This window comes from Globicephala melas, chromosome 3 (assembly GCF_963455315.2).
Source record: "Globicephala melas chromosome 3, mGloMel1.2, whole genome shotgun sequence".
Taxonomy (NCBI): Eukaryota; Metazoa; Chordata; class Mammalia; order Artiodactyla; family Delphinidae; genus Globicephala; species Globicephala melas.
Window position 1 is genome coordinate 158,186,421 of NC_083316.1, and position 14,136 is coordinate 158,200,556.

A 14,136-nucleotide genomic window follows, 5' to 3' on the forward strand; every position below is an offset into this window, starting at 1 on the left:
ATTCCGGGCGCAGGAGGGTGGGCGTGTGCTAAGGTAGGCAAATGCTTCTATTTTTGAACTCTGCCAACTTTGAGAACAGAAATTCACCCCAAAGAGCAATTCATCTCCAGGCATTTTACAGGTTAAGAGGCTGAGAGGACAATGGCTTTTCTCCCTCTGCTGGGAGCCGGCTCTCGAGCACACGCTGGCAGGGGTCCCGCCCAGCCCTGGCACAGAAGCTCCCGGCGGGCAGGGGGTGGCCCGCGGGAAAGGAGGACTCCGCCAGGCTGGGCGCCTGAGGCTCCCCTGGAGTACCCCAACCCTGGCTGGCTGGCAACGGCCATAATTCCAGGCTCCTCGAGCTGGCAGTGAACTGCTTTTGTCCCGTTCTAGAACTTCACAGGTACCCACCAAATTATCTCTCTGAAATCATCGTGGGAACGGAATTAAAGTAGTTAAGCTCAAGGTTGAGGTGCTAACCGCACGGCTCAACTGGTGAAGCCATTTTAAGAGTGGATCTTGTGCAACAAACAAGGGGACGGAACCCACACGGGCCAGGGATGACCACCCTGGTTTCACCCCCAGCCTGGCATCTCAGAGCCAAGCACACACCTGGGCTGGCGCCACGGATGAACCGGGGGCGTCCTCCCTGACCGAGTCCTGTGTGGCAGCTCCCGGGACGGTCAAGCGGACCACCGAGCCAGCGGGCTTGGCCCAAGTGTGGGCGGCAACCAGAAAACCGCCCAAGAGAAAGATCCCACAGCCAGTCACCCTGTGTGGAGTCAGTCACAGCTGTGGGAGGGGACTCATGTTCTAGGGGGGAAATGATTATTTATCTATTTACTTTTTGAGAATCACTTGAACCAAACAGGACCCCGGTTAAACGGTCTCCCGTTGTCCTGTGTGTGTTGGAAGAATTATGGGAAGGGGAAGAGGGGCAGAAAGACATCACCAGTGTGTGCGTGGTTTTATCCTGAAGGTGCAAAGGTTATTAGCAGTAATAATAATTAAATTGGGGAAAGGTTAAAGGTGACTGGCTGGTTAGCGGTGAAGGCGCGCTAGCTGGTGTCACCCGGGCGCTGCAGGAACCGCAACGTGGGGCTGCACTTGCAGGAAGTGGCAAGGGTGGGGCCCGGGGCACAGGATCCCGCTATCTGTCGCCGCAGGCGCGAGGCCCAATCACTGACACCCACACAGCCATTTCCTGCACTTAAAAAAAAATCTGTTTCTCCCTTTGCAAATCAACAACTTTTACCTAGAAACTCTTTAGCGGTGAGTTCTGACTGATCTCGATCTCCGGTCCGTTGCAGAAAGCACACCGCTGTTTACCTGGGGGAGGTGTGCCAGCGCTAACTCTAACTGACAGGTTTCGGCGGCTGCCAGAACGGTCTGTTTTGCATCTGTCTAGAAGAAACCAATTCTCTCTACCCCAAACAGACACCTGCTGGTCATTTCATACCTTGGTAGACTTTTCTAGAAAAGACCTCCAGGCACAGAGAACTCAGCGCTGATGCCAAAGCTCCGTGCACATGCCACAGAGGGCGATTCTTGACAGCCCCCAAAGGTCCACTTTCTGGCTTGGGTCAGAGCAGACGGCCAGCCGCGGGCTGCGCCGGTCACACACCTATGGCACCAGAACTCTTTCCCAGAGAACCCTGGTGAGGGTCCCAGTTGGTAGGATCCCCACCGTGACTGCACAGGCTGATGCTTATATACGTTTGTCGCATGTCAATTAATCTTTAATCAAGCTCAAAAACACAAACAAAAAACCAGCTCCCACAGAATGTAAAAACTGAAGCCGCTGGTGCACAAGAGATGGCACCTCAAAAACCAAGAGTAACTCAGACCCAAACGTGCATTTGGTCCCACGAGTGACGACAGCTGAGCTTCGCCAGAGGGGACCCTGGAGACCTCTTTGAAGTTCAACTACCCACGCTCTGACTTTTTTTCAACTGCAAAGGTGTCTGCTAAACTGCAATCTCATGGGGGAAAAGGATCCCTTGATAAATCCCTGTACGCATATGTCCACCTCAGGCCCAGCCTCTGTCTTTCCCGGGAAAGGAGCTAGGGAAGGAGGACCCCGAGTCCTGGTCTCTGTACCCTGGGGATGGGTTGGGGGATGCACACCATGCCCATCATGGTAATCACTGTGCAAGGCACTTACCAGAGAGGCCACATGCTAGGCCAGAGTTGGTCCCATGTCCAGGCAGGGAAACTGAGGTTCGGCGAGGTTAAGACACTTGCCCAGAGCCCCTCAGGGAAACGGAAGCGGCTGGAACGTGAAACCATCCTGATCACACAGCCTCTCGGGATTCTAGTGGGACAGGTGGCCCAGATACTGGAGGGATATGGCATCAGATTCGCCTGTCCTGGCCTCACACATCGGAGTCGACTCCAGGCGCAAAGACCTGGCAGGGTTCTAGAAACCTCTGGGTCCCCTGCAGACCAGCCTCAAGTGGGAATGTGGCCAATCGGACCCATTTCACATGCGGGGCGGCGAGGGTTACAGAAGAGCCCATTCCTTCCTCTTGGTATTTGGAGTGCAGGTATGAAGCTGTGTGTGTGGGTTGTGAGAAAAATCATTATCACGCAGCAGGCTGGATTGTCCACTCGCCTACCTTCGCGGGATCACAGCTCGACCGCCAGGGCCACACGTCCCCGGGAGCAGGGTACCTGCCTCATCTCCTCCCGGCTCAGCCGCCTGGGACCAACGCTCCCCCACGTGTCAGGATGGCCCCTGAGCGTGACCGCCCGGCGTTGCCACATGCTGGCCACGCGGCCCCTCGAAGCGGGAAAAGGCTGGGTCAGCAAGACGAGCAGAAGAGCACATTCCATCCCCTCCCTTGCAAACTGCTGGACTTTTGTTTTCTTACAAAAACAACGACAACAACAGCTGGACATCTTGGTTGCTTCTCATCTTTAGCAGCCAAGAAAACAAGAGCCAGGCCTGATGCTTTCATAACAACCGTTCTGAGTGGGACTTCCTCCAACTCTCCTCTGCCGACCTGTCTTGCTAAGAACCAGATAACTGCCAGGAGGCTCCGGTTTAAGTGGCCTTGCTCCTTGCGGCCTGGATGGGGGAGGGGAGAGCAGTGTGCACAGCTGGGCTCCAATTCCCTCAATCAGGGAAGCAGCGTGGGGTGGACACCTTCCTGCGCATCCCTCAAAGAGCCAAATGCCCCCCACCCACCTACATCCACCTGCTGGGTCAGGTGTCCCTCGCGGGTACATCGGCATCGGCACAGCCAGCAATTTCCAGGTTGTTAGAGGTTAGTATGAAATCACAGCAGAAACACCACTGGAAGTGCTCCAGGGGCACCCGCCACACAGTGTGTACCTACCACCCAGCAGTGTGTACAACGCAGGGATTTCCTGTTCAGCCACTGCTTCTAGGTAAGAGAATCAGATGAGAGACATTTAGGCCTCTACGCAGACACGTCGTGGCCGCTCACAGATTACGCACTGCACACAAGCTGACTACTGTCCAGAGCACCCGCACCTCACAGCCTGATTGTCATTACAGCTGTCTCTGGGGGTGGGAGGCCGGCAGGGGGGCGGTGGTGGCCCCTGGGTCCAGGGCTGGTCCTGCTACCACCTTGCTGCGTGACCTTGGGTCACACGTGACCCCTCTCACTTCCCTTTCCAGTTCTGGTAAGAGGGCATCACGGTGCCTGCCCCGTCTTTGCGGGTCTTGCTAGAATCTGGCAAGCTAACAGTCATGCACGTGCACCTTGAGGGCTGTGATGTGAAGACGATATTCGGGGCACCCGGCACCCTAGCAGGCTGTGGCACAGCAAGGTTGCGGCAGCCCCAAGCCACGAGCAAAGGCAGCCTGAGACGCCCAGCATACAGGGCCAAACCTCCCCAAACGTGGACAGCGCTCTAAAAAGCCCGAGCCCTGAAGTCAGCTCCGAGGAGGTGAGCCGTGCCTCTGGCGGGCTCTGCTTTCTAAGTCCACGGCACACTGAAAGCAGAAGCCAAGGCGGGGTGGAGAGGCTCGCAGAGGGAGACACAAGGGGAGGTGACAGCGGAGGGCAAGTTCAAAAGCACCCAGCATTGGTTCAGGGAAGGGGAGGAGGCTGAGATGAGTGTTTCCAAGAAACCCCGAGAATGAAGCTCTGCGCCTGCCACAGCCAGTGAGGGGAGCAGCTCCTCCACGAGGCCCGACAGATGCCGAGCTGCTGGGCACGTGTGCACTCGTGTGTGTGTACTTTCACGTGTGCAGTGTGCATGCAGGTGTATGCAAGCACTGTGCGAGCGTGTGCACGAGTGCAGCGTGTGACTGCATGTGCACGTGTGTGTAGGTGTGCTGTGGCTCCCATCTTCCAGGCAGAGAAGGCCCAATGTCATTCCATCAGGAGACCGTCAGGGGTTCCCTAAGGGCCACTGCCTCTAAGGTATATATAAGCGGCCTCTCACAGACACAAGGGAATTCCTTTGTTGTTTTTGCTTTTCTCCTCCGTTTTATGATAAATGCCTTTGATGCGTGGCTTACAGAAGTGATCTCTTTATGTGTGTGTTTCTGCTCACAGTTCACAGAAAACCTGTTATAAATTCATCCCGCCTGTTGGTCGTGCTTTCTCTCGTGACCCATCCACAAGGAGGCCAAACTGGGCACTGCGGGCAGAGTTCCTGTCCTCCTGAGAGAAAGCTCTGGCCAGCCCAGGTGACAGAAAGGGAGAGGGAGCATTTTTAAATAGCTTTTCCCCTCTGTTTGGCTCCAGTGGCAGGTGTAGGAAGACTGGCCAGCCTTGGACTGATGACCCCTTGAAACTAGAGAGCTTGGGGGCCTGCACCGATGACCACAAGGTGCCAAGGCGAGTCCCCGGGGCGGACTGACGGGGAAGGGCGAGCTCGGGCGGGAAGGAGAGCACCACCCCCCCGACAGAAAGGACCGGGGAGGGGAAGGCTGTGGAATAGAAGGCGCGACCGAGGGAGCGTGTGGTTCTCCTGTGGCCATCCAGAAGTCTAAGGACAACATAGGTGATTCTGCTGGGAGATGAGCGCGAACGATGAAGAGGGGACAGATAAATGGACTGGGAAATTGCAGTGAATCTCTCTGCCGCTTGGAGCAATAGCTTTCTGCTTTTGAGTCTGGTAACCTGGCCTGTTGGCCTATCGCCATCACGTAAGAGAGGTCCCCTGCATGAGCTAACAGTCCTCAGCATCCTCAGGGGGACATGCCAGGCTCACCCCTGAGAGAAAGCAGCCACCCCACCGCAGCCAGGAGAGGCAGAGTCTACAGGAAACCCCTTGCTCGGAGCCATCCACCTAGATGCTGGGGCCGGAGCGGAGGAGAAGGGAGCCCCGAGCCATCCTGCCTCCTCTCACATCAAACATGGCCAAGGAAGACCCCACCCACCCCTCCCCAAGTCCTTAACCAGTCTGGAGGCACTGGATTGAGTGGAGGCCTCAGCCACTGCTGCTGCCGTCCCCACCCCTGGGCCCTCCCTGAGCCAACCTGGGAAAGAGCTTGGGTCGGGTGGGGAGGCCGGAGGGGCCACGACTGCATGCTGAACCGGGGGCCATGCGGCAGCTCTCCCGACCGCAAGGAGGGCTCTGAGCTCTTGGCCTTCCGGAGACCACCCTGGAGCCCCACACAGCCTGGAGCCAAGAGGCCCAGAGGACGAGGCGAGGGCAGATGGGGCGGGAAGCACGTCCCAGGCACACAGTGTGTGCGGACCCAGGCGACGGCCGGAGGGGAGACCCTCCTGCTCTGAGTGCAGGCCCTGCAGCGTCTGCTCTACTCTGGGCTGGTGAAAGGAGGGGCCCGCAGTGCCCCCGCTGCCTGGCGACGGTGGGCGGGTGGCTGTGAGAGAAGAAAGCGTACTGACCGCTGGGCGGTTTAGGCCGCGGAGGAGCAGGTTTCTTCGGAGGCAGAGCGGGAGTGTCCTGTTTACTTTTAAAGGGGTCATCTGAGCATCCTGCCCCTCCAAAGGAGGAGGTGAAAGGGCCAGAAGTTGGGGGCTGTAAGAGAGGACACGAAAGAGAGGCAGAGATAATCGTTAACACGGAGGCAGCGGACATCCACCGAGCCCTCCGGGCTTGCACAGCATGGCCGCCACTCGGGCCCAGGGTCTCTCACAAGCCCCCCCCAACTTTCCTCCACCCTCAACAGCCAGGGTCCTCTGGCCAGTGAGGAGCAGCCAGCAAACACACAGAGCAAGTGAGAGTAACCCGGTGCCTCGACGGGCTTCTGACATGGGGTGGGGGTGGGGTGCTTCCTGCCACCCACAGGGGGATATCAGGTCTCTCCTGACCCCAGGGTCCCCTGGGCTTCCTGCTCATACTTCAGAGATGCGCCCAGCCTCTCCCCCTTCAGTCAGTGTCAGGCGTTGGGTCAGAGCGGCACCAGACCCTCTCTGTGCCCGTGGGCTGCCTGACCCAGTGGCTCAGGTCAGAGCCCACCGCAGCCCCGTGGGCACAGCCATCGCTGCCTCCAGTGGGCTCTTGTCAGCTCTGGCCCGGACCCTCCCCCAGCCTCCTCCTGCTTCCACCCACCTCCACATCTACCACCTCAGACCCAGGAGGGACCATGTCAACCAGCAACAGAGAGATGCTTGGATAGATGGGTGGGCAGGTAGGTAGATGGGTAGGTACAGCTGCCAGGCAGGTAGGGAGCTAGGTAGATGGGAGGTGGGTAGGAGCACTGAACAGCCCTGAAGCTTGAAGGTAACCTCCAAGCACTCCTCAAGTCATGCAGGGCCTCCCTCACAGCCCCTCACCACCCTACCCCCCTGCCACTGCCCAGGGCTTTAGCTTCATCCCTGCAGTTGCCCCAACCCTCTCCTGGCCAGTTCCCTGGTGCCTGGAACCCCCTTGTGCCCCATCTCGAGGCCTCCATATATACAGAGTCCCCAACTGGGGGCTCAGCCCACCCCGTCCACCTCAAGCCCCTCTTCTTCCTCAGAGACTGGCTAGACCTCACTGCCACCCCCAGAGCTCTCCCTGACACCACTTCCTACTAACTGACTGCTCGGACATCCTGGTGGGAGCTGACGGGACACACATCATCACGCCGCAGTGACGGGTACTCAGGCCCCTCCCACCTAACTGGGGCAAGTTGCCTGAAGGGCAAGTGCCAGTGACAGGGCGCACACCTGCCAACTGCCTGCGGCGGGCAGGGACTTGTCTACCTGTGCACCCTCACCTGGAGCACCAGCACAGTACCAGGCATAACAAACCTCCACCAACAGACGGATGCGCACAGACAGCCAGAGCTGCACCCCAAAGGGAGGAGACTGCTTTCTACAGAGGTGGGAGACCACGTTTACAAAAAAGTAGAGCAAGGAGATTCATAGCTGCTAGACGCTAAAGGAATTGGTGGACACGGGAGTGAAAATGCTGATACGGTCCTCAAAAAGCAAAGGAAAGGAGACGCGCAGTGGGACAGGGTGGGCCACACGCAGCAGGGGTGGAGGGGGGGGTTGCGTGAGGAGGGGCACTTGCGATGCCCTCCCCAGTGGGGCAGGTCAAGGGACAGAAGACAAAGCAGGAACACAAGAGTGCACTTGTGGGACCTTCTTAGGTAATCTGGTTCCGACACATCACTGGAGAAGTGGGGAGAAGGGCTGATGCCAGTCACGGGGACGCGGCTCCCCCTCTTCCGGATCCGGTCACGGGGACGGGGATGCGGCCGCCTCTGCCCCTGGTACCTAGATACTAGCCTCAGGTGGGAGAGAGGCGGCCAGCCCCCAGGGAGGAGGAGGGGGCCCGGGGTGGCTGCTGCACACTCAGCCAAGCCCACTGGGCGCCCTGGTTCCTCCCCACAAGCCTCTGGGGCCGCCAGGGTAGGAGACGCTCACTCGCCAGGGTAGGAGACGCTCGCTGATCTTCTCACCACATCTTCCCAACGGCCTTGGGACAAGTCCTACTGTCATCACTTCTACCTTATACACAGGGAAACTGAGGCACGGGGAGGAGATGCAGCCTGCTAGTCACACAGCACCTCAGCGGGGGAGTCAGGGCGGGAACCCACGCCGTCCACCTCCTGGGCCAGGGCTCTCGGGCCCTGCCCTTGGCTGCTGGCAGCCCGCCGCCCGCCCCCCACGGGAGGTCTGGGGACTCTCCTCATGCCCATGAGGGAGACATGCACAGATGCAGGCAAGGGGCAGAGCAGGGCAGAAGGCCCTGGGGAGGATGGGGTCTAATGGGAAAGACTCATTTCCCTGCCAAGACCACCTGGGCCCGCCGGGAAGCTCTGAGCCAGAAGGGCTGCAATGGAGCAAGGAGGTCCCTCCCTCCACTGCTGCCGCCCCCCTTTCCCAGGCTCTGTGACGCTTGTCCTTTTCGGTACAAAAGTCTGGGAGTCTCTGCAAAACCTGCTGCTCGAGTTTCCAGAACGTCTGCTGCAGAGCACAGTGGTTGGGATGGGATCTGGAGGCCCTGCTACCGGCTCCGTGCCTCTGTTTCCTCATCTATGAAACAACGATAATGACAGGCCCCAGCTCGCAGGGCTGTGGCAAGAAAACGAAAGGTAATGCATAAATTGCTCCAGCTGGCACCTGGACTGCATCAGCACAAAGATAGCACGATTATAATCACGCCAAGGATGTGGATGTGACTAGAACTCTCTTGGATACCCACAAGAATCTGCAAACGCTCCATCGGCCACCGATGCTTCATTTCTGCTGCTTCCCGTCATTCACAGAGCCTTTCCCAGACGAAGAGAGCAGTAGAGCTAAGGTGCCGTGTCGACCAGCAGCTTAGCTCTAAAGTGAGTGGGTCAGGGTCTGCTGGTTGGGAAAGAAGACGCAGTGGGGGCTAAGGAGATGGAGAGCGAGGGAATGCTGATGCCTTTGCTTCTGCCGTTCCCAGGACACAGCCTGGGTCTACGACTCTTGCTGCCCTCGCCACAACCTGAGACGGGCAGGAGGGAATCAAAACTAATCTTGACAGAGTGGAGGCGTGACCAGCCCCCGAGGCACCTGCGTGGGCCCCAGTTCTTGTCTTGGGTGCTGCAAAGGCGCCAGCTCTGGGGAAGGGGTATAGAGGGACACCCAGGGCTCTCTGGACGTGACCGCCCCCAGAGTTGTGGGGTGCACAGGGCCCTTGTCCACCCAGCCCGTGCAACCCCCAGCCTGAAGCGCGAGCTGCAGTGAGCCTCCCGGCTGGCTGGGGACTCCACGGGCCAAGCCGACTCTCCGCCCCCTCGTCTGTCTAAACCCACGGAGCCAGTGGGCCCGCTCCAAGGCGAAAGGGTTCCAACTGTAAGCGCCTGGTTCGGCCACAGCAGGGAATTATATCACTTCTGACACCAAAAAGCCTGCGTCATTTCCGAATCCTAATTTTCATGACTTGAAGTTTCCCAAGACGCTTCCTTTGGGACCTGACTGGTTCCTACTCAGGCTGTGGCTTCAGGGAAAGTTGCTATTTTTAGAAGGGTTTCAGTAAAGCCGGTAGGGGCTCTCTGGCTGGGCTAGAGTGAAGTGTGCTCCAAAAAAAAAAGAAAGAAAAAGAAAAAAGGACAGACAGAAAAGCTACTATATGAGAAGCAGCTCTAAGAGAGTCACAGTTTAAAGAATTGATTTAAAGCAAACGACTCTAAACTTAAAAAAAAAAAAAAAAAAAAAGCCCTAAATAGGAACGCACGCTTGAAAAACAACTGAAAATGGGCTGACAATGGGCAGTCAAGTATTTCATAGGTGGGTTTTTTTTTAGGGCGGGAGTAAAATAATTAAGTTAGAGTCTTGTTTTTATTCTCAGATGCTCTCTGAAATCTATTTTGGGGAATGTGTTTTTAAAGCAAGGTAATACTGTCTAGAAAAATCTTCTCGGGTGTTGAGGGACCTCAATGAAGGGTGCAAGCCCAGAGAACCTCCCAAAGGAATCTACTGGAGTCAGACTGCTGGCTGGCACTCTCCTCTAGCACTGCCAGGCAGAGGGAGGACACTCCAATTTAGGGTGAAGTTAAGAAAAGGAAAAAAAAAAGAAAGAAAAGGAGCCAGCACGCATCGCCAGCGTGCATTGCCTCCCCACCCCACTCAGGTGGAGAAAAGACAGCGATGTTAACACACACACACACACACACACACACACACACACACACAAACCAAGAAGTCAAAAAAAAAAAAAAACACCATCTTGCCACTTACTTTCATTTCCTTCAGCATTTTATTTATATACACAATGTTGTTCTTGAAAAACAGAAAGGGAACCAAAAGGGAAAAACAGAGACCTATGAGGTTAGGGCCCTGTATTCAATTGGGCAAGTGGCATGAGATCAGGAGCTGATGGAATCGTGGAAACAAAACAATGGAGTACTGGAGACAAACTTTCCACGGCCCCATCCAGCTCCATCCCGCCCAGCGCCACGAACAGGAAGGGACACTGGCCCTGAAGTCGCAAGTGCACGTGTGCGCAGCCTGATCTGGGACACGCGAACAAGGAGAGGGAAAGCGGAATTAGAAAAGGGAAAATGCAACCTTAGGTTAGAACGGGCAGAAGGAGGGAAGGGCCAGGTTCTGAACTGCCCGGCTCTGGGGTGTCTCTGCAGCTACGGGAAACACAGGCACTGCCTGGAGGAGGGAGACGCGGCCGTTTCTGCCATCCGGGGCCCCGCCAGGCTGGCCACCCCACACACAGCCTCAACTCAGGTGCTTCTTGAAACAGAGGACCCCGTTCATGCCCTCGTCCTTGTCCCAGCTCGGGGGCACTGCTAGCTCTCACTCCCTCCTCGGCCTTGCGCAGGGAGAGGTCCCACTTGTGCCAGCTTGAGAATACAGTGCGAAGCCCTTCCCTGGAGACTGCCGCCCCCGTGTGGCAGAAGTTTTCTCATTTCAAGCGATGGTTTCCCACCCACTAAGCACGGACAGAAGACAAGGACACATAGCTCCACTCAAGGAGTGTGTGTAACAGCCACGCAGTGACGGGCAAACATGAGGGCAAATCTCAGGCCCTGGTCCCTTCTGGCTGATCCCAGATGGCGCCCCGACCGTCAGCGTCACAGTTCCCATACGAGTGATGGAGGCTCATTCCCTCCAGGCACTGGAAGGAGAGAGGCCGAAACCCCAGCACTTCTGGGCTCCCTTCTGCGGCGGCCAATGGGCAAACAGATGCTCTGCCTCTGGCCAGAAGCTACATTTGCTACCTCCACAGTTTATACTCACGCATTTCTTTGAAAACATAAACAAAATCCCAAATGTTTCTTGGAAGCCACGCACCACAATCACACATTGCTAACCACGAGTGCTCAGCGCCCAGACAGTCGTGCGCCCCTCGGGCTGAGTGAACGTGGAGGAAACACGCAGGATGCTCTGAGGAGCTGGCACGCGGGGCGAGCGGTGCCGGGGGCCCGGGACTCCCCACCGTGGGTACCCATCCCACACACTCCGGGGGGGCTCCCTCCCCACCCCACCCCCACCAGCGAGGAGACAGGAACCGTATCTGCATGTGGCCGCCCCCCAGTGCTCACGGCACCTGGGCTGGAGCAGGCGGCTGGGACAGACCGGTGGACTCAACAAAGAATGCAGGGCTTTATGGCTCCGCGGCCACAGGCCGTGCCACACGCAGCGCTTTATCTGTGACGGATCCCACCCTCACCCACCGAGGCCAAGACGCGCACACCTAATGCTGCTTCCCTTAATTCTTGGCAAAGAAACACGGGTCACGGTCAAAACCAAGGGACGCTAAAGGTTAGAACAAAGAACAGCAGACCTACTCGCCTAGGCCAACATTTTCGACTTCTTAGCAGTTTCTTCTGGAATCTACCTCTCAGTCGTGGGCCTCTACTCTTATTTCTTGATCTGTCCATTTTGGACATATCTACTGACCGACTTCCTGCTACGTTAAGCACCATCCTCCAAGCCCCTCTCGAAAGAGCTCTAACACTATCTGTGGGACTATATCCACAGTCAGTTTACGTAACTATGGCCGTGTAGGCACCATCCAGTCCAACCAGGAGTGCCTATCGTCCTTCCTGAAAGGCTCACTTTTCACCTGCATATTTATTCACCGAGCCTAGCCCTCGGTTTCCACATCCTTCTCGGGTTCTGTCCATGGGCAGCTCCAGACACACCTCCTGCCTTCTGGCCCAAGGCCCACGGTTCCAGCCTCAGCGGGCTGCACGCCAGGCCTGGCCCTCAGGGCCCAAGACCTTCGCAACCTTGTTCAGTCACAGAGATGACTTTATCACCTGAGGTCTGACTGCCATCTGACACCAGTGGCAGTAGCGGGGAGCCCGCGGCGCTTACGCCTCAGGGAGGGACTCAGGGCTCTGGCAGTTTCGCTTGGAGGAAGGGAAGTGGGTCCAGCCACAGCCATGGGCACTTTCTAGACCCCATCTGCTGACTCACGACCTCACATGAGAATACATTTCAGAGTTTGACAGGTGCCAAAGAAATACATACGTGGCATTAAACAGTTACACCTGGCAGCCCACGACAAGACCACGACAAGAGGCACAAGGACACTGGCAGAGGCACAGGGGCTCCGTGGGAAGGGCTTTACCTTGGACATCTGGCTGAAGTCGGCAAAGCCCTCAGCACTATTGAAGGACCCACTTCCGAAGGGGTCTAAGGTTCCAAAGGGACCTGCAAGCAGCACCAGCAGAGGAAGAGTTACAGGGCATTCACAGAACACGCCTCCTGGGAGCAGGGGGAAGTGTCACCTCTTGGTTCTCAATGGCCCCCAAAGCAGGAGATCCATGGAGGTCACGTTTGTTTGATGGGGTGGTGAATCGGGTGCAAGTCCTCAACAAGGCCCCCTGCCCCTGCCCACTCTGGCTCATGGTTGGTGCAGCTCAGCCAGACGGTTGGCAGCCATGAGAGCCGGCGCAGGGAGAGCCAGAGGGACTCTGCCCTGCGGCTGTGCTGCAAGCCAGCATTGTTCACCGTCACCAAAGGAGTGACAAGCACCCTGTGGAAGGAGAGCCTGCTGCCTGTCCTGCTGGATCAGGAGGGGAGAGGGAGAGGGAGGCGACCAGCCACCCACATGATTTATGTGGGGAGGTCATCTGCAGGTAGAGATTTTTGCTGAGCTTTCTCCTTTGGTGGGTGGTGCGATTTGTCCAGAATAACCCACGAGTTCACCTACGAAATCAAACTCTGCAACTAACAAGCACAAGATGTTAGGCAAGGCGGCAGTACCAAGTGGAACCTGTTTCCAAAAGCAAGGGGGAGTCCGCAAACGCTCCCCTCCCTTAAAGGCACACCTAAGAGCTTTATGCTGTGAGGGGAGGTTCCCTCAAATCCAGTGCCCATAGCACAAGCCTCAGTAGAACTTTGGATTCCTTTAGGAAAAAAAATCCAGAGGTTAGAACCAAAGATCCATAAGGAGGATTGAGCAAAGAGTAGCTAGTACATTGGTGTTATTACTAAATTAACCCCTGCCGCCAAGCTTCCTTTCCACCCAGTAAGATGCCAGCTATTGCTCAGAAAGATGAGCAGCCAGAGGGGAGCGGCTTTGGCTGCACTGCCTCAGGCGAGGATCTGGGTGCCACTTACTAATGACATAAGCACTGAGGACACACCAGATTTGGAAATGGGTGGGCCGTTCCACTGCCCGAGGAAGAGTGAGAAGGAAAATAAGCCATCAGTCTCACCTGAGCCTTTTGAGGAGACACTGGAGGATGAAAAAGGATCACTGGATTCAAAGGGGTCGAGCTGAGTGAAAGGAGAGAGGAGAGAGTGAAAAGCAGTTCCTTTGTTCATCATCCATTCATTCAACCACAAACTTTCTTGACATCTATATGCACCATATCTGCTGCCCAGCCTTGGGGAGGATAAAAATGATTTAAACTAAATCCCGGCAGAGTTAAATCCCAACAGACCAACCCCTCCCGCAGATAACACCTATAAACACTCTGAACTGGAAAAAAAAAAAAAAAGCCATCACCTGAAGACCCAGGAAGTGAACCAAAGCAGGAAGACTTTGGAAAAGAATTGAAACTTGGCAGAAAAAGCAGTACAAGATTGAGTTTTCCATTTTTTGTTTTTTTTTTCCTGTGGTTCTTTTTATCTTGGCCGCGCTACTCGGCTTGAGGGATCTCAGTTCTCTGACTGGGGATTGAACCTGGGCCACGACAGTGAAAGCACCAAGTCCTAACCACTAGACCACTAGACCAGGAAACTTCCAAGCTTTTCCCTTTTGAAGCTACAGTCTGAGAGTACTGGGGGCCTATGACTCCAATAGAAAACTCACTGTCTTTCTGGACTGAAG

At 56.3% G+C, this 14,136-nt stretch overlaps 1 protein-coding gene across 11 annotated transcripts in view; it reads right to left on the minus strand.

The window, feature by feature from the left end:
• EPS15L1 (epidermal growth factor receptor pathway substrate 15 like 1) overlaps positions 1-14,136 on the minus strand; it is a 101,089-nt gene that overhangs the window by 15,649 nt on the left and 71,304 nt on the right. For 5 of the 11 annotated variants that reach the window (XR_009563531.1, XM_060296819.2, XM_030880246.3 and 2 more), the window contains exons 20-22: positions 13,520-13,580; positions 12,427-12,509; positions 5,814-5,946 (exon numbers count right to left, since the gene is read on the minus strand). Coding sequence is in view for 10 of the 11 variants with exons in the window: in XM_060296819.2 (XP_060152802.1) it covers positions 5,814-5,946; positions 12,427-12,509; positions 13,520-13,580 (277 nt within the window). In the remaining variant the exon portion in view is untranslated. Of the gene's footprint in view, positions 1-3,320; positions 3,369-5,813; positions 5,947-12,426; positions 12,510-13,519; positions 13,581-14,136 lie in introns of all 11 variants that reach the window. The other 6 variants (XM_060296818.2, XM_060296817.2, XM_030880244.3 and 3 more) reach the window with 2 other exon arrangements.